At 39.5% G+C, this 21,183-nt stretch overlaps 1 protein-coding gene across 2 annotated transcripts in view; it reads right to left on the reverse strand.

Moving 5' to 3' along the window:
• Nucleotides 1-20,666, reverse strand: part of LOC105353880 — a 98,752-nt gene extending 78,086 nt beyond the window's left edge. Inside the window, exons 1-3 of one of the 2 annotated variants that reach the window (XM_011473780.3) lie at nt 20,382-20,666; nt 13,664-13,785; nt 9,743-9,790 (exon numbers count right to left, since the gene is read on the reverse strand). In XM_011473780.3, the coding sequence (XP_011472082.1) occupies nt 9,743-9,790; nt 13,664-13,785; nt 20,382-20,484 (273 nt within the window). In that variant the 5' untranslated portion in view covers nt 20,485-20,666. The remainder of the gene's footprint in view (nt 1-9,742; nt 9,791-13,663; nt 13,786-20,381) is intronic. The other variant, XM_023954030.1, reaches the window with a different exon arrangement.
• Nucleotides 20,667-21,183: the final 517 nt, after the last annotated feature.

Here is a 21,183-nt window from a genome sequence, read left to right on the forward strand (position 1 = left end):
CCAACACATAGCTAGGAATAATAGGCCAAAGTTCATTTAGATGTTCACATAAAAATAGAAATTTCAACACTGGCTAATATGCGTCTGTGAGGTTCTGCTCAGGGCCAGTCAACATGAAAAATAAAATGAAATATTCTACAATTCCTCCAAAAGGTTTTGCTAAAATCATTTCTAAACGTAACGGCCACCCAATTACTATGTTGTATTTGTATTTTAGTTTTTATATAAACGGAGAGTTAAGAGCCTCATTTGAAAACCGATGAAAACTTCAATAAGACCATATGGGTCAAAAGGAAGTGTGTGTGTGTGAGTGTGTGCTTATACTTTCAACTTTGATTATGTTGAACACTGTTCTTTTCATCCTAGAGGTGTAACGATTAATCGACTTATGAGATGACTCCAAATATATTCCCATGATCCAACCAGATTTATATGTCAAGTTTTAATCAAATTGACCTATATTATTATAAAATCGTAAAAAGAAATACATTGGAAAATACCATTTGGATTGAGACACAGTGAGTTTATTTTACTGTATAATGAAAATGAACAAGTGCAGTGGACAACACACATGTGATGTCATCAAAAACTGATCAGTCCATCATTCCAGTCCAATGAGTGGAAACACTTTGAATTTAGAAAGTCATGTGACCATCCAGTGTTCTAGAATGTTCTAAGAATGTTCCCTTTGGATTCTTTGGATGTGGAAAACAAAAGTGGACTGAACTTTAGGAAACTAAAATGTGAATGGATTTGACATTCATTCTAGTTTACTTATTTGTTTGGACACATTTCATTTACACTAAATGATCTGGAAGAAATCCAAAAATCTGGAAAACTTCACTGTTTAGTAGCAGGAATTTCTGTCTGAGTCTCACTGGTGGAAGTTTTGGATAAAGATGTTCTGGATCCATTTTAGATCAGTGAATCAGATCGTTCAAAATCAACCAATATCGACTGTGAACTGTATCAGCAAGCAATCGAAAGGTTGTTAAAATGAATCCTTATAGCCCTATTTTAACACAATTCATGGTGTGACATACATGCCAAAGTGTCACATAAACTAGTAAAGAACAAACATGAAGTAAACCAGAAACATTTGATCCGACATCAGGGAGAATGGAAAACTGAGAACACTCTGGAAGACTTTTCATATTTTAAACCGCCAGCACATGCTGTACCTCGTGTAATTTAGACTGAGCCTTTAAAATGTTCGTGCTTGCACTGATCTACTTCCTTGAGCACTCTGCTAAGAAGGGTAGGAAATGTGCATTACAACTAAGCTACTTAACCACAATGAATTAAGGCCTCACATTTGAAAATTTGATGCTGAAATTACTGTCATTATGGTGCATTATGTCTGAGCATAATGATTGCTTTGGGGCTGTTTGAAGACAAAGGTAAATTGTGGGGGGAGAGATATAGCCAGAGAAAAAGTTGATTTCATGGATAATGACGACGTGTGAACTTCAAACCTTACTTTTAACAGATATCATTTCCTGTCATTATCCAACTCATCTTTTGTTAGCTACCTGAATAGCAATGCACCTGAAAGTGATTTCTCTTTCTTTGGACACAAGGTAAGCTGTTTTTGTGCTTACAGAGAACACACTGAGGAAGTTTAACGTGAAAAGATAAATTCCTTCATACAGCTCATCCATCATTGTTGGACTGAAATGTGGAATCTTTCTGCAGAGAACTCTTTGGCGTCAGCTTTGTCATTTGGGTACAGCGTTTGTGTTTAATGATTTGAAGGTTGAGAAAGTTACTGTGAAGTCAGACAGTTTGGAAATGACAGAGGGACCTGCTTGATCCTGGTTTTTCATGTATCCAGGTCTTTTGGGCATGATGGACAGGAGAAAGAAAAGGACGTGAAGCTCAAAAACGGACACATGGCTGAGAATGGTAACGCTTGGTTGCAGTAATAATCATAATGTGATGAGAAATAAATCTTGATGAAGGTTTTGTTTAACCAAATTCGTACCTTAGCAGCAGAAAATGTGATGCATTTCAAAGTCAAATTTGGATAATTGTAGTAACAAGTTGTTTAACACAAAGAGGCATAAGATAAGCACAAATGAATTAACACTGTTGACTTACTTGGACAACAGCTTGAGTTTTTATGGAACTGCATTGTTTGTACTCCAGGGCGCATCAGATTATAAAGCACCATGTATCTTTTAAAATTGCTTCTAAGTCAGTGAGTACAACCAGAATATATCCATATATAAGGCTCTCTCCATTTGTTTATTGAAAAACATAAAGGCTTTTAAGTCAGCCTTATAGTGCAGAATATACAGCACATGTCAACATGTTCCTCTCAGCCTTATTTTGGAAACAAAAGGCCAAATCTTAGGCCAAATCCGAATTCTTCCCCGACACCTTTGGCTTCTCCCTACCCCTCCAATTGTAGAGGCATTTGGAGGGATAGGGTGGTCCGATATTGTTAACCCTCTCAGCGTAGGGCTTGGCATCCCTCCGCCACGAGGGTTAGGCCTTAAAAAAACTATTCTGTGTCACGATGTGCCGTGGAGGAGAAAAGCCTTTCTTCATTTTAGTGTAAACCCAGGCAGAGAAGTTTACATCTTACTGTAAGTAATGACTTTTTGTTTTAGCATGACCTTTTAAAGTTATACATTTTCAGAGGGCTGGCGGCTCGCGCCAATGTAGCTGACCCACGACTATTGCTAAGGTCATTAAGTCACTATTGAGTCACATTGAGACACTATTCTTCTCCGTATAACTCTCCATTTGTAGGACTAAATGTAGAGGTGGGGAGAAGGTGTAGGGGTAGGTCACTGAACTTGAGCCCAAACGTTACATATTAAAAAAAAGATGTTCAATGTTCTAAAAGTACTAAACACTGCTGCGGTGCACATTGTTTGACATGGTATCTCCCTAACAAAAATGTACCAATTGTTAATTTACGTCTTTGTATGCAACAAAAAAGTAAAACAGCAAAATGCTGCACTGCTACTTTAAATTTTTCAAACAAACTGAGAGCGGCAACACACCACCTATTGAACGTGGAAGATAAAATGTACTTCCTCCTCTCATTTATCTTAACGCAGTAGTGTAATGTCCAACCCCACTGAGCATGAAAAAACACTACAATGCAGCACTGAGCATTTGGTTAGGTTGCATATTCCTTCTTTGACAATCCTCCTCTCTGTGTGTTCATCTATATTCACAGTTATATATCATTTTTTACTTTAGATTTTCAATATAAAAATAAGCTTAGCAGTATTTTCTAGATGTTTGCTAGATGATCTATAAAAAAAACACTGAAAGCTAACTTTTAGCCGGGTTTAATAATGTATAGTTGCTGATTTGATGAAGCACACATGCAAATTATTTCGGTGTAAAATAACAGATAAATCTTTCTTTAGTTTAAAGCAGTGTTTTTCAACCAGTGTGCTGCGGCACACTAGTGTGCCGTGGGAGATGGTCAAGTGTGCCGTGGGGAAATTGCCCTCATTCACTGATGTAAAAACATTTTCCATCTCCAGGATATCAGCTCTTTGTTCATCCAAACAGGCTCTGATAAAACACTTTTTTCTTTATGTTTATTTGATTAAAGACACTTTGATAAGAATGATGGTCCCACGATTTAGCTGCAGCGTCTCAGCGCACAATGAGTCTTCCAAGGTAAAACATCTTAAAGCCACAACTAACACACATCACCGAGTTTTTAAATCTTCTAACTTAACTTTTATTACATCTTTTAGAAAAAAACAGCTGCAGCTTCCAGCTTTTTCTGCAACAATTATCACAAAAAAGCATGTGAGATTGCGGAGGGGCTGTAGATCAATACAGACTATGAGTTTCTCCTTTTTTCAAAAGTCTTTGGATGCTGGTGTGCCGCAGGATTTTTGTCAAGGTTAAAGTGTGCCGTGGCTCAAAAAAGGTTGAAAACACTGGTTTAGACCAACATGCATGTGGAGAGACACACACTACTGTGAGTCCATGAAGGAGGAGCTTGTTTCCTGTGCCCTCTCCTGTCACGTTGCCGTCCTGACAGCAGCTCAGAGACACATGAGAGGCTTCCATAACATTTCCTGCTTTTAGTTCAATGAAGTGCGGTGGAACAGCTTCATCAGAATCAAAGGATTTTCTGCATTCCAAGCGAAATGGAGTTTTTTTTACGTGAGTGTTTGAAGTCGTAGATGGTAACATAACGTAACTCTTCAACCATCTATGCACTTACAATTACAAACATCATTCCAATGGTTATCCTAGACGTAGTGTTCCATATTGGAGCAGAGCCATCAGAATCAGCTGGGCAGTAAACACTCCACCATAGTATTGCATCACCACAAGGCAGCTTTTCTCTGCATTCATTCAATTCTCAATTCAAACACCGCTAACACTGGAGCTAAAGCTAAAGTGTTAAAGGGCTAACCTGCAGATTGCACAGTTGATCCAAAAATACTTTTTTATTTATTTTCATTTTGAAACTCAGCAGGTATTCTCTTTAAAAAACCTGAATTGAGTTAACTACTGACATGGGTCAGACATTAACATCTTAGATAGCTTAAATGTTTAGTTTGGAAAATAAATATTTATGTCAGATCTAACTAATACAAGGGTTAAGGTGTATAAAATGCCAGATTTTACGTTCCTTTTTTCCTGTTTTTACATTTGGTTTTCTTCATTATATGTGCGTCTTGTTTATGCCACAGCAGAGTAAAGCAAACTAGAGGTTTGTGGTTGAGGTTAGGTTACAGGCCAACCAGCCCACTGAGCTACAACCATTTCTGTGTTAATACTATTATGAAAGAATTTCAAGTTTCTGTTTCAAGAAGCAATGTGATTCTAAAGAATGGCCCGTTCCTATGCTTCTTCTTTTTTTTTTTTTACTAATTCCCAAAATGCTAAATGTCTCATTTTACACAGATCATAATTTTAATGAACAACAACAATGTAATTAAATCATATATTCAGGCAAATCTTTTCTCTGCATTTCTGTCAGGTTGAAAGAAAGAAGGAAAGAAACATCTTTTGTAAGACTTTCACGCATCTCCACAGAGCATGGGTCTGATGGAGAAGGGGCCATTAGGCCAACCTCGGTCCTCTTTTGCAATATAATTAAGCCCTTCTGGATTGACCCCGCACCAGCTAAAGCTCTACTATTTGTGATAATTAGTCCAGAATGTGAGCTGTCAACATGCAAAAATCGCGCCAGTGGGCCCACAGTCCCATCACCTCCCCCACTGTGTTCAACAACAAGCACCTAGCCTTAGCCTCTGGAATGTATTAACTTTCCTCCTCTCTTTTTTTCCCTCGGCGACTCATGTCAAATCCAGGTCCCTCAGAACAAAATCTTAATAATTAACTGGCAAATTTTAACATGATTGCTTCTGACACACCTACTCTGGTAATTATTGCTTTGAGGCCGTGTGCTAATGAAATTAATGCAATCATTGCCCCAACAAATTAGCATAACTCACACAAATGGCCCACATCTGAGGAGCCGTTGCAAAAATGAGAAGCAACTTACAAGACAAACAGGATAAACAATAGAAAAGAGAGATGCTTTGGCATACTGAGGAGGAGAGCGTGATCAGAGCTCTTAATGACCAAAACCTCTTCACACCAACCAAGGATGATTGCTGTAATGCATCACAGAATGAAAGCAGCACACACCAGATGATTATCGCTATCATTAGAGACATAGCTGATCTACATATACATCTCTCTGTGGACAAATGTTAAAGGGCCATGCCACTGCAGACATTAAAATGTTATTATAGATACACAGTTATTTCAGCAGACTTCATATCAACAAACTCTGGTAGTGTCTCAGCCACCTTCCCATAATGCCAACCATCCGCACCATTCCCCAGTCATGATCCTGTTCCTAGCTTGTGGCCGTCCACTCCTCTGAGTGGAACTTCTCTGACACCCTCAATGTCTGCTCCTAATCCCCAATGATGATGATGATGCCATCAGTACAGGGTTGGAAGGCAACAGTCAGGTAAAGTTGCTGCTAAAGTGCAGAAAGTATCTCCTCACAGCTACAAGAAAAGCAGAGACAGTCGTAACGAGTAAAAACTGGGTTTGCCTGCAGCCAAATGCTGACAGCGACTGAGACAAACAAGGAAATGGCCTCCATTTAAACAAATGTGCCTGACATTCTCACCTACAGGTTAGAGTCTGCAGGTTAGCGTGACACCAACCGTGTTTGAGCAAACAACTGCAGCACTCCACCGATTGCTTCACATGATTATAATGCAGATATACTGAATTATTCTCCTTTTATCAAACAGCTTGAATGCAAAAAATGCTTACAAAGTGTAAAAATGTTAGCAAAATAAGAAAAATAAAGACAGTTTGTGGGTTTTTCTACATGAAATTTCTTCTGCATCCTTTAAATCAATTTGGTATCAAAATAGCTGCCCTATTAAAAGTCTGCTTGTAATTTTATTTCATTTTTTCTCACCTTAACAGTATCTTTATCTCTCTATATATTGAGTTCCAAGCATGGATTAAGCCTTTGTATATCTGTGACATTTCCTTAAACCCTTTCTTTTATATTTCATCATCTTCAGTAAACAGTTTTTGTTCTCGGTGTTCATATCTGTGTTCTATATAAACAATGCAATTTTGCTGGTGTTTGGTTGAGTCAACTTTTCTGGTCTTTTTTTTAACTAGTTTACAGTATGTCGATTCTTATCGACTGGGATGATTGGCAGTTGCTTTTGAAGAACGCTGATATGTTGGTCTTGAATGCATGAACTCAGCCAGTAAGTTAATTGATTTTTTATTTGTGAAATGATGAGCATTGAGAACCAAACAGGGTATCTACTTTTTGGTAATGGAGTACAGAAGGAGACAAGGGGAACCCACACAGATCTCCAGAGGGTGTTGTGTCGGTTGCTTGGTAACAACTGAGCTAATGAGGTCAGATGCAGCGGTAGCAGGTAACACCAGTTAATTTCCTCAGCAGTGACAGACTGCGTTTTTCACAAAAAATATACCACTTATTCTAAGGAAAAAAACTTTTTTGACATCGACAGACAACTGCAAGTGAGCCTGAAGAAATCTTTGAATGAACATAATTCAGGGTGTATTCAGACTGGGCACATTTGATATGCTTAAAGTGAACCAGAGTTTGTTTGTTTGTGATCCAGAACAAAGTTTCAGTCTGAACACACCCAAGCGGACTCTGATCCGGGACCAGGAACCGCTCCCGGACCCATCTCTGGAGGGGGTCTCGGTTTGTTTATAATCAAACTAAGCTTTGGTTCGCCTTGAGATTCCTCAGTCTGGATACAATTGGAGAGGAACAACTGGACCAAAACAGTCACCGTAGCCGGTGGTTATGTGTTGTAAAAAGATTATGAAAGAAGCAACGCATGAGCTGTGGATAAATGTAAAAGAAAGATTGTCATGTTTTCAAAGAGAAAAAAAGGGTCCAACTGTTTACTAGTTACAATTTTCATTATAGCACAGCTGAAAATGTGTTTTACACGCTTTTCTGAGTCTCGTTATGCGGCACACGCCCGGGCACTGCTGTGACATCACTCTAAAAGCTACCTTGTAGTTCCTTAACCCTTGTTCTATCTTAGATGACCCCACCCTTCCATTGATCTGTTATTCCTACCATGACAAAGGTGGATAAAGGTGGAAAGATTTCATGTAATCCATGGACACCAGTGAAGATCACAAATCATTGAAGAAAAAAGATTCAGAGCACTGTCTAGTGGGTCTAGATGACCCAGCTCCCAATGTTAAAGTGTCTAGGATAGGGTTAACAGAATTTTCTCAAAAACAATGCCACAATGCCACAACGATGAGACACATTAACTGCTTGAAATATGGTCGGATGAATGCAGGCTCATTAAAACAACTTTTAACATGACAAACATTGCTTCTCACTGTTTGCCTGACAATCTATATGTCATAAACACTTATAAGTGTACCTTCTTAGCTGTCTTCTTGTCAGTAACCGCCCTGCAGCTTGACTCCATTGGACCAAAAAAGTAAGTAAAAAGTGTCCGACGTTGATACAGATGTTTAAAATCGGTCAGAAAAATAAAAGGTTTGAATAAACTACACCGAAAAGGACTGCAAAACGCAGGACTTCCATAATTTCTGCCTTTAGTTGCTTTGCCCCGCCCTTGTAATTCCTGACCACTTACTAAAGAGATTTTTATTCATGCAGCGTTGTTTACTAGCTTTGGTTTGAATCTTCGAAAGGCCGTTTTTACAGCAGTCTGAATACAGACCAAATGCAAGGTTTGGTACTCGATCCGGACCAAATTAAGTGAACCGTGTCCAGAACTAATGGTTTTCCCACTCTGAATACACCCTCAGTTATCTGTGGGAGGGGCTGAGTCACCAGTGCCATCAGATAGTTGTTGAAAAACTGAGAATCTTCTTAACTCTTCAACATAACCATGAAAACCCTTTGGTTGTTTCGCTGACTGTGTCTTTGAGAGTAAGTGCTAAATAGTCTGAAAGCTTGATGGTATGTCAACAAAATCTTTAAATTTAAAACACCTCTGAGGCACAGAATGGATTACTCCTCATAACTGAGACACTTTTCTTGCCCAGTTGTTGTGTTTTCCTTTTTATTATTTTTGTTATGTTACGTTTACTACATTCCTTTCATTGTCCGTTTTTATCCCCCCATTGTTTTACAACTAGTGTTGTTTAAAATGTTCTCTATATGTTCATTTGAGATGTAATAATTGGCGGGCAATACATTTTGTGGACAATCAGTGAAATCACTGTGATGGTTGATTTTCCAGAATGAAAGGAAAACATTGAACTACCGTACATTCTTATCTTCTTCTTCATGAAGGTAGAATAAACAGCTGTCATGGCTCAGAAAAGAGCCTGAAACTACAGGCCAATTGTTTTTTTGACTGAACGGAAACAAGCACAGATTCATGAAAGAATAATAACCGTCACTGGAGACTTGCTTTCGCTGTAAATGCTTCATTTGGCTTGTGTGTGCATGATTCCATGTTTAAAATACATTAAACTCCTGAAAGGTCATCCTCAAAGTTACTGTGACATTTCCCTCCACAGAATGGATCGCCCCCATGCACAGGCACAGGAACGGACAGCAAACCCACAATAAATAAAACACTCAGCAGCCAGCTTGTGATGCTCTGACCCACGGCACAAGCATGAATACAGGCAACACATCAACAGCACCCATCCTAATCGGAGATGGTTAGTAATGTGGCCACCTTATCCAGCATGCAGCCCCATCTGTGATGACACATGAGCTCCACCATTTCACAGGAATAAGCCCAAACACCCCACACAATGTCTCATTGGAAAATTTGCATTGGGAACGTAAGGCAGGAAAGCATGATTAATTTCTGCTCATGAAATGAATACAGATTTTGTCATTACATGGCTTGTATCCTTTGCCAAACATTGTAATGTTTCACTCTCCGTCCCTGCTGCAAGTGTTCTGCTGCAATAATAAGAAATAGAAGACAGCTTACAGCTCATAAGCAGCAAAACTGCTGGTAAATCAGCTAAATCACAGAGCAAAACAAAGAACTGATTGCTCATTAGTATTATGGATCTGCTCCGGTTAAAGCTGTTCTGTAGAAGGCAGAGACTGTTTAATGGCTTAAACAGTTTTGATGTAAACGCTCAGTGCTGACATTTCACACAGCAGAGTTTTAAAGAATGAGACATCATCAGCTGGGGTGCTGGCTTATCTTGTTTTTTCCAGCTGCTTGTCCAGCAGGCCCGCCCGGCTCGGCACACTTACCTTGGCCTTACAGATGATGCACTGCAGCCTGTCGGCACACCCACATCCCTGCAAGGGAACAGCATTTCATTAAGAGTCATTAAGAGACAAAAGCAGCTTCTCTCTCAGAATGACATGAAAGAGTTGCGAATCTTTTGTTTGTGTTTTGATCAATAAACTAATTATGTTTGTTGGGCTATATTTAACCCAAATGTGTGTTATGTGGAATAATGCTAATTTAATTACACTGCTAAAAGCCAGCATAGTTGGCTGGCCTTGGGGAACAAAGGGAAAATATAACTCTTGAGTGAAAAGCACATTGTTGTTTTCTGTTTTGTTCTTGTGTTTTGTACCTCGGGGCCAGTGCAGCCGCAGCAGTTATATAAATAAGAAGTCCTTTTCTGATGCATGAACAAAAACTGTTCAAGAAACAGAAAATCCACGCCAACAATCTGCGAGCTGCTGCCGAGGATGCTAATGACAACAAATAAAATCCTCTGCTAATATGCATGACATGCATGTAACATTTTGATACATGGTAATGGCAGATAATTACAGAACGCTACTATTAGGCAGAGTAATTGTGTAAAGAGGAGCATGGCCCCTGGCTCTGGTGTGATTGCTGCGAGTGTTGGACTGATGAATATAAACCAGGTCTGTTTGCTGAGATGAGAATTGTCAGGAAATGCATTAATGATTTATTTAACTTCTCTTCATCACTTATTTTAGCTGTTTGGAAACACAAATGTTGGAGTGCTTCCTATTAAGCCACACAGAGTCAACCTGCATGTCTGAATTTGTCTGCCGGGATCCAAAGCCTTTTGGAAAATTATGGTTGCACACTTTGTATTTCCTGCAGCTGTCGACGGCGAGGCGCACCAGACCATGCTTGGCTGGTGCAGTCCTCCTGCGCCCTTGTACATTAAGCTGCCGGGGTTTTCACCCCTCCAGGAATGAGCTCCCTATAATGAGGGTCAGGGGTCAAAGTGCTGCAGCGCCTGGAGGCCGGGATCTCCCAGGCACACTCAGTCACTGACTTTGTCCCTATATTTAAATCCTGCCTCTGGACATGTTTTTAAAAGGGCATCTCCTAACTAGTTCCCTGTTACTAATTAGTTTTGTGCCGTGCTATTTGTCTTTGGGAACCTGGAGGAGGAAGAAGGGAGTGGCAAAGAAGACTTTCCATGCTGGCCACAATCATTTAGATCTGAGTGTTGTGAATGTTTTTATACATCTCTCAGTACAAAAGTATGATCCGGCTAAATGTTTGCCCATATTTCCCACGTGGGCCCTTTGCCACGTGAGGTAAGGGTGCATGCTATCAGTCCTAGCAGGCTGCCTCTCTCACGACTCGAATTATTATTGAATTACATTTCCTGGTTTCATAAAATGCGGTTAAGAGGCACTTTGGACATATGCGCCTGACCTGCTTGCCAGAGACGGCTATCAGAGCAAAAGTGACAGGTCAATTGCTGATTTCTGTTCCATAAAAAGGGGAAAGGGGCTCCCTACCCTGAGCACTCTAAAAGGTCGCCTGATCGCTCTGTCTGTCTGCTGTTCTCGCACACATAAACCAAAGTGGTCTGGTAGCATTGGCTCACGCTCATCGGAGAGTGCGTTTGTGCGTGCCTGCTTCATGAGCTTGTGTGTTTGTCTGTATGTAATTGTATAGTGGGAAGACACACACTTAATGGAAGTGCCTCTTCACTCTGACAGCTGGGTGGTGCAGATGAAAGGTCTGCTGTAGCTTTTCGTCTGCCACTTATCCAAAGCTTGCAGGAATGCATCACAGGAGACACATTTTACTCTTAATTAATATTCAGTGGTCGGTGTGGAAACATACAAATATTAAATGGAATAAAGAAATGAATTACGTTTTTTTTTCTCTTTCACTTAGCAATAAGTTCAAGAACTCCAGCTTTGACTCTGGAATGGTCTGTTAATTATTTAAAATAATTTCACTTTTGACTGTACGTCGGGTCCTCATGCCTTGTCATATTCCAAGCACAACAATGGTTAACTTTGGTTGCTTTTACACTCAGGTTGTCTTTTGGACTCTGTTCTAATGTGAGGTGATTGACTTACTTTTAACGACCACCACCGGGTTCATGGATTGCTGCTCTGAGATCTTACAGCCACTGCTTTGAAGTGCTGCATTGACAGGGGAGGTGTAAGGTGTGGTCCACTAGGACACAACGTCTTCAGACTCCCGAAGTACCTGGTCCCAGATGTGGGAGTTGGAGACCCTCCTGACTCCGGGCTCAGCTAGATGTTCCCAACAGACTATCATGGTGCATTTGGGACTCCTATGTTCAGCCTCCTCCTCTGCCAGAGAATGCAGCTCACTACCAGGTGGTAATCAGATTAAAGCTCCACCCTCTCCTCACTTGAGTATCCAGGACAAACGGCTAATGGTCAATGACACAATTGCAAGGTCTAGTACTGACCTCTTTCCAATGACTGTATATGTGAGTATACCCCCCCCCCCCATCACATTCCAAACAGGAAGTACATGCTGGCTCCAAGAAGCCAAAATTCCATAGACTTCTATTGAGAAATAAACAGCCATTACTCAGTCATTCTATTGGTCAGAAAAACTATTCTTGATCTGGTACCTTTTTTTAACATGTTCCTGATAATCCTCAATTTTTTTTCTTTTTTTCTGTAGAGCAATTATTCAAGTTATAGGCTGACCAATCAGATGTCTCAATAAAAGTAGCTAGTCACACATCACACGTTCAAAACTTTTGATTGACAGATTCTCTTGAGCCTGCTTTCAAATGGTAGGGGTGTTGCCTTCCCACAGGCTCACTCCTGATTGGCGAGGGTGGATGCCATTGAAAGCCTTAGAGGCCCTACCACTGACTTCCTCCCAGTCATCCAGTACTGCCCCCTTGTGGCCCTTCCTGAGGAAAGGGGTCCATGTGAAGGTAATCCTACGTAACCTTTTACTGGCTTTGTCTATAGATGGTAAAGACAATGGACGAAGAAAGGTGTGACCTGTGTTCAAGAGGTAGAGGTGTGGACAGAGGTGGGGAATCACATTAACCTCACTCATGTTTGGTGACAGTAGTTGCCATAGATACAATGACTCAGAGCGACTCGGACCAATCCCTGTTGACTGGTTTCAACATGGCGGCTCCAATATCAGTACTTCCTATTTGGGAACACGAGAAGGGAGGCGTTGAGCTGTCCGTTGTTTCGACAGTCATCAGCTTTGTCAGGCCGTGCCCCCTGCAAGGAAGCCTGGCCACCAGGTACAGAGCCCCAACCCTGGGCCTGGCTCCAGAATGGGATCTTAGTTAGGCCAGTCCAGGTGACAGAACAGATCTTGATTGTAAGATGCTTTAGCATTATTCTTAGTTTGACTTGTGACTTTTACCTGTCTAGCAGGAGCATTTCCTACAGACAACATCATAACCCTTATGATCACTTAAGCTCTTGACCCTCCCCACATCCACTACCACTTCACTAAGGTGGCAGTTGATGGAGGGGAAAGCATATTTTCTTAAGTACAAAGAGCATAAAATGCATTGTTGTAAGAATCTAAACACCACTGACTAATGTATTGGTACAACTGCAGGTTCAAAGAGGACCTCAGAGGTTAATGAGCTGTTCTCCAGTAGGTGACAGGTGTCGGCTGCATGATAGCCTCCTGGATTTCTGCCAGCCTATTATGAGGCACCTTTTAGTGTGTGAACCTCTGATGCATTATCATTGTTAGAAACCCTCATTAAAAGTAATTGGTATTTCCATGTGAAATGTAGCTCATTAGACAGCAGTGTTTTGTCTCAATAAGGAATGCCAAGGAGGTATTTATTTGCCGTTAGAAATCCAGCACAGATGTTTCCCCTTTCACATTTTGACGAGTAGCTGATGAGGAAAAACAGCCAAGCTTAAATTCTCAATATCAAGGTTCCCCACACAGGACATCTTCCTCACCCTCTGGATCCATGTAGATAGACACACGTGATGGGCAAGTAGATTCTTGCAGTCGCAGAAATTCCTCAGAGGGTTGCTGGATATTAGTTCACCGTCCCTGCATATAAAGCACTCTGACATCTCTGTTGAGGAAGAGGAGAGGATAGATGTTATGAGCAGTTTCACACTGAATCAAAGGCTAATCCCTGATTCGCTTTGAGATTCATGTCAAATAGTCTCCTGAGTACAGTGCCTTCTTTTTTCTATCATAGTGTTAAACACATACTGTACAACTCCCTTGAGCATTTGCCTGTTATTTTCAAACCCTGTGGGAATGTGAAAGAGAAGCTGGGCTTGGAGGTAAGTGCAGCAGGCCGATATAATGGACTTAATGATAAAAACACGATGCGTGACCAAAGGAATTCAGGCCTTTTTGTAATAAGCTCATCTATTTATTTATTTGCCTTTTCATCATGAAATAACAACCACCTTCACATCAATCAGAAAATAAAAAAATAAAACTGTGAATATCAAATAGAAATTTTTAAACTAGACTCTACTACTTCGCACTTTTGTAAAAGCTGACTCCTTAACTTGGAGGTGAATATAACAACACTCCCTTGGCAACCAGGCTTTAGTAGTCATTAAGGGAACTACCATATGTCTGCCAATTTTATACCACAGCCCTCATCAACGGTCTTAAAGAAACATTTGGATCACCGATAACAAAGAGCACTCTCTCTGCTGCAGATACCAAACATGAAACCTAGAATTTCAAAATGTCCCAAAACCTAAGTTGGACATGTCTTGTGTACTAAACTGATTCTACAACAGAAAATATTTCAATTGTTTACCGATAAAATATTACCAACTTAAGTAAAAAAAATTGTAAGATGGTTGGTTTATATTATTATTGCCGTTTTGTCAGATATCATTTCTGACCAGTGCGACAAACTGTAAAGCTACAATCACACCAGTATTGGCACTCAAGCGACCACTTCCAATGAAAATGTGTGTACATTTTTCAAAACTCTCACGGTCACGCATTGCTACACATGTTTTTAAGCTCACTTTTGGGCTCTGTGTACAAAACACGCAGCAAAAATTAAACCACCTGAACCAATCAGGAACTCAGATCCAGCGTTGTTTTCAATTTATAGAAGTACCAATTGTTTATAAATGTATCACAGAGGAGACATTAATAAATGCAGAAATTCTATGACATTAAGTCTTTATTATACTGTATTGGAATAGAACTGTAAAAGAAAAATCCTGGAGCAAGCTTCACCAGTTTTGAACCGCTTGGACATTTCACTCAAGTCTCTTCCAACTTTCAGCACATGCAATAACATCAGAAAGTGACAAACCTGTGTGAACACCGCATGCTGAAAGTGTGTTCAACAACTTGTGCATCATGAGCCTGGTGTGAATGTAACATTACACACTTCAAATATCTAAATTAGAAACCATGTTTTCTAGTTACAGTTTTTATTTTTCATGTTTTCATCAATTGACTTGTTTACAGCTAAAACTAGAAACTTTATTTTGTGACATTAGATTATGTTAAGTTTGAAATAACTCTAGCAAATCAATGGATTCACAACATTTGAAAAAAATGCATTTAAAAAGTGTTGAATGTTTAGTTGTTTAGTTCCTTAAACACAATAATAATAATGGGATGAAGCATTGTGCTTATCGGGACCCTTCCAAAAAACAAAAACAAAAAAAAAAACTAAGAATTCACACAGAAACAAAACTTACCATCAAGTTGACAAATTTAAAATAACCAAATTTGATAAACACACGTTTACAATATATATAAACTAAACAAAAAATGAATCTCATTAGTGTCATCATAGTTTCTTGTAAGTTTAAACGTCTTGTTTTATTCTTATCTAAGCTATCTTTGTGTTCTTCATGAGGAAGATGATTAATTACAATCAGACATGTGACAGTCTGTCTCTGCTGCTTCTTGACTCCACCTCAGAGTTAACGGTGATCACTCAAGTGCCAAGGGAACAATGGAGAGCCGCGCAGACATTAAATCAAAGCAAACAGAAATAAACTAGATGTGAGGAAAATGTCTTTAAATGCATTACATAAAAAATAAATCAAAGATGAGGGGTACTGGTACTCAGGTGCACTGGGGAGGCCTAAGGGAAACACAAGGAGCTTCACTCACTGTGAACTGAACTCAGATGCTGTTGACAGGAAGTGATGCTTACACAAATAAACAAGAACAGCAGGCTTTCAAAATAAAGAAGGAATTAAATTAAAGAACCATTTCAAAGAAAATGAGAATTCTGGTGTTTGAACTTGTTTTGGTAGCACTTTTCTCATGATCAAGGACATATATAAAAGTATTTAATCTTAAAACTCAATTTCGACCTATTTCTTTGTTCAGATCTTGGTCAATCAGGAGATCAGGAGAAACTTTGTTTGAAAAACCTTGTATTTGATATGTGCAAACTACAGTTGGCAGGCCACAGTCTTCCTGCTCCGCTCCATTCTGATCATCCACTTACAGACAAATAGATCCATTTTTTCCTAGTCTGAGCTGAAGTCTGGATCAAAACTGGACGACTGGATAACTCCAGTGTTGTTTAGCATTTTTGTTGCAGCTGTAATTTTAGGTTTGGATTGTGAGGGACTGTAAGATAGCAGGAAAGAGTGTCAGTAAAGGGATGATGGGATATCAGCGGAGGCTTACTTCCCTGCTAACAGCACACCCAGAACTCAGAGGTGAGTTTTTGATCATCTATTGCCACGCTGCAGAAACTATGTCCTAAAAACAACACAGGTTTATTGATTTATTAAAAAAAACGGTATAATCATTATTAAAAAACCACTGGGAACGCTTTTACATGGAAAGATGATTGGGGTGGGACTTTAAATACTTTGTAGACAAATGGAGTTAGTCTACATTTAAAACAAGATTGCTTCAAAACACATACCAAGAATGTAAAAGAATCACAGACTGACGTGTACATCACTGTTATTTATGCAAGTCATTAGATAAAACAAGGATATACAGATACGTTTTAATATTTAGAGCAGTTACATACTGTAGATTATCACCTCATTGTTAAAACATAAGAGCCATTCATTGATGCTTAATTATGAGGAAAGAACTGGCCCTGTCCAGTTTTTCTTGGATCAAATCTTCTGCTTTTGTTTTGCCATTTCTATTTTTTAAGATTTGAAAAAAAAAGTTTATTTTCTGAGACTGAAATTAGTTGAAAAGTAAAAGAATTCATTTGTCAAAAAAAAAAAAAGGACAGACATAATTAAATAGAAGCAGAGATCCAACAGACAAAAAAATAACTGGAGTTATTTAATGACGCCATTATTGAACAGGGAACACTATTTGACATTTTTTGGTTGTACTCTAACTTCAAATTTTACTCTTGTGTTACGAAAAGCTGTTTTTGTTTTTATTATCAGCCCAACTTTGAAATAAAAAATAAAATAATTCAAATTAAATTGAAATAACAATTGAAAACAATTTCAAGTTGATTTATAGAAAGAAAGGATTTACAGAACATTTCTGGTGACTGTATGATTTGACCAAAATGTATGTATTTTTTTGCTGTAGTAATAAGAAATGAGCAGCAGCTTTGAAGTTGAAGACTAAATAGCTTAGCTAGAGGCCAGATGAGCTGGTTCCATCCCATAAAGACATTGGGAGACAGCCGTCAGAGGCGCTGCCTCTGAAGCAACTGTCTCTTCTGGGTCTCTTGTTGTGCCTTCAGGTGGAAATCTATCATGAGATGAAAAATGCTTTAATCAAGACTGTTTTTTTAATCCAACCCAACACAATCTGCGTAAGCAGATTTTCTTACTGACCAGGCATTCTTTTTTTTCCAGCAGTGTTCTTGTTTTGGAGACAAGCTGTGAAGGTGAAATGCCTTTGAAACTTTTTTCCTTTTTTTGTTTTTTTGGCCTTTCATGGTACTTGCACTACCAAGACAACCGTCCTGACCTGTAGCTTCCGTACTCCACTGTCTAAATTCATGTTCTTTTTCGTCTCCCCGTGAAACTTTACATTAGGTTTAGTTGGTTTTTTGGCCACTGTCACAATGACTTAAAACACGCAGAAAATAATAGTGTGGAAAGATTCCTACACAGACAGACAGACAGGCTATGTAATACAGAGTGTGCATGTTTCAACAGCCTGACCTAAAATCTCTCCAAAGTTACTGCGATGGCAGGTTCTCCAATTATACCCACAAGTCTTTTAGTGTTTCACTTCCCTGAATCTGTGCTGCTTTTTACGATCATTATGGCAAGCCCTGAGGCGCTTCTGCAACTAAATAACAGTACAGCTGCTGAGAAATGACTAGAAAACAACATTACAACAGAGATGTAAACATGTGGCACGTCAATCGTAGCGGAGCTGACATGTCTGCGTGATCTGTGACTCCCATAATTAACTGTCAACGATGTCAGTGTTCCACATGAAGGAGGCTGCTTGACTAACTGGCTGGAGTCTCATGATTTAACAGCGAACAAAACTGCCTGGGTGCAGCAGCAGTGGCGGCGGCCGCCATGGGTTGCATTGTTTCCGGATGGGCCGGCGGACTTCGCTGATGAGACCGTGTCGAGTCGCTCAAGATCTATGTTTGCACTCCTCCACCGACTGGACATGCTTTCAGGTACGCGCTTTAGTAAGCTGTTCAAGTGATTCGTTTATTGTAGTCTCAGTAACACACGTGTTTACAAGGAACAGCACAAATGTGGGAAACGCACAGGTGCACCGTTCTGTTTTTGCTGCATTGAGTAATGCAGAAAATAGAAAATGACAAACATAGAAAAAGGCCAGATTTTGGATGATTTAATCCTCTGTTTCATGGTTAACGACCTCATTAACAAAAGAATGATGGGAAACCAGCGTGATCTGGGCAAGGAAACGCCTATGTGGCAGCCATCTGGCTGGGGGTGTGGGCTAGCGCATGGGGGAGGGGACATCATGGATAGTAGCAAAAGCAATATTATTATACTCTGAATTTAATACGTTTCATATAAGGTCAAGCAAAAGATTGATCACGTTGAAGTTGTTTAAATCGATTGCATAATCTTTCAAAATTATAAAAAATTGTCCAGATTATCCAAAACAAGATGTGTTGGCCGGAAAACTTTTGGAGAAGGCAGTTAGGTCGACGCACTTGTTTCTCAGAGAAATCCACGAGTCTAGGAATAATTATTCTGCTTTAATTCACCATTAAATATCGTTTTAATGCTATTATCGTGCTTTGCTGCAACCGTTTTGAGACGAGCATAAAGGTATAATAAACGCTGAAAGGCCTCGAGCAGAGCTAAAGAAATGAAGAAGGAATAAAAAATGTAAAAAAGTAAAAAAACAACTGATGGAGATCAAAGTCTGGGAAATAAAAAACTCATGTGACAGTCTGGCAGATTTGGTCAGACTGTAAATAATAATAATAAATAAAGCCAAACTCACATTTAACGAAAAAATAGTGACAATAACTGAGTTTATATGGTTAAAAAAAACATCTACTGGTAATCATCATTTAGAGGCAAGATGTGAAATTTTAAACATAAATTATGCATTATTGATTAGCAGGATTTTTATCCTGCTGAACAGATATAAAGACTAGTGACTTTATGGACCCATTCGTGTGTTACACTATGCACACGTGTTGCGTGTTCAAGAACTTGGTGAATGTGGGTTATTGAACACACTTTTAGCTTACGGTGTTCACATTGGACTGTTACCTGATACTAGCACATGTCTGCCACCTGCAGCTGGGAGAGGTTTGATACCAAACGTCAAAGTGATGCAAATCTGGTCACCCTTGCTTCAGGCTTTTCCTTTTACAGCTCTATTCCGACACATGAAAGACGTGCTGTCATAGAATTGTTCTGCAATTATGCAATTTTTTAAGTAATTGAAAAGAACGCTACCCTTACATCACTACCAAATCTAAGTCCCTGATAGATCAAAGTTCGACTGGTTTAACTTTTAACACGCACTTAATGTACATAAAGCCCAAAAATGGATTTAATAAATGTTGTAGCAACATAGAAGCCCAAAGAGCACACGTTTACACGTTTCCATAGACTTTTCACTGAATGTGGCTGCTTGAAGGCGGGTGGCAGAGGCTGGTGTGAACGTAGAATTAGACCTCTTTGAATCCAGTTGTTGGCTCTATAGTGGTTGGCATCTTGAAATGATGTCACTGAATCTGATTTCTCTCCTAAAAAGAGTAAATCGGAACAAACAAGCCTAATAGTGGTTGGAACACGCCCACTAAAGCTGTCCCTGCTTGTTATGTGACAGAAGTGTCCGTCAAAAGACCACGCCCTCCTTTAAGTACTATTAGAAGTAAATGATCTGGACTTTTTCTATCACATGAGGATTCTAAAGTTTATTTTAGTTATTCAGTACAATTTGGATTTTTCTGACTTTGATTTCTTCATTTTTAAAAGTAAAGGCTGTGTTGAATTCCAAGCAGCTGTACAAAGAAAACACTTGGAAATGGTTCAGTCCAGTAAGTTACCAAACGCTGGGCCTCACCTACATGCCAAAAGAACGCTGCTCTTTCCATAAAATGGACATTATGAGTAAAGGGCTGCATACCAAAGTGTTCCAGCTGCCAGAGTTCGCTGCCATTGCAGTAAATCCTTCCATATTTCACAAAAATGAAAACAATTTGCGAATCAACATTCAGTTCACTCCCCCAGAAACGTTGAAGGCTCACGCAGAAACTATACGTACCTTTATATGAACTTGTACAGGAGACTGTAGACGACAGTACCAGGTATTCACTGCCCATTTTGTCTCTCTTTATATGAAGGAACTTGTTCAAAACTTGTTTCATCTCCAGACACAGCAGCTCCTTCTTCCCTCTCCTAACATCCCTCTGCTTCCACTCGCAGCAGCCACACAGGCTTTTCAAAACCCGTCAGAAGTCAGTTTCCCCTGTCATTGTTTTACTCTGCTCTGTCAGCTGACAGCTCTGTGTTTTCATTTGGGCGGAAGTTGTAGAGGAGAGCGACCAATCACAGCAGTGCACTGGGGCAGGCTGGGACAGGAAGCTACGCGGAGGAGAAAGGAGAGGCTTTCAGGGAAGTCAATGAAGTCCGACTGTTCAAAATCACAAGCAGACTTCATTGCAAACTATTGCTTCAAATTATGAGGTTTCACACATTTAAGGTACAAAGCTTTTAGTAAAAGAATTTCACAATAAAACAGAGGAATCGAGAACAATGAAATGTTGCAACAAAACTCAGTGTAGGAAATGAGTAACGGGGTTGGAATTCCCCTCCTTGTGTTTACACTTTTTGGGAAGTACAGATGCAAGTTTCTTTCCAACAAAGAAAGCAGAATTTATTTGGACTTTTTAACCGCATCTGACTGACCTAAGGTTATTTCTAAGTTTTACGAAAGATATAGAAAATCAAAAGAGTTAAATAAGCTCATCTTACTAAATGAATTTCAAGGTCATTTATGTGTCTTGAGATGGGTTTTTATGACATCTATACTTTGAGTAAGGTGGTTTATTTTAGTCTTTTTTTTC

Source organism: Oryzias latipes, chromosome 4 (assembly GCF_002234675.1).
Source record: "Oryzias latipes chromosome 4, ASM223467v1".
Taxonomy (NCBI): Eukaryota; Metazoa; Chordata; class Actinopteri; order Beloniformes; family Adrianichthyidae; genus Oryzias; species Oryzias latipes.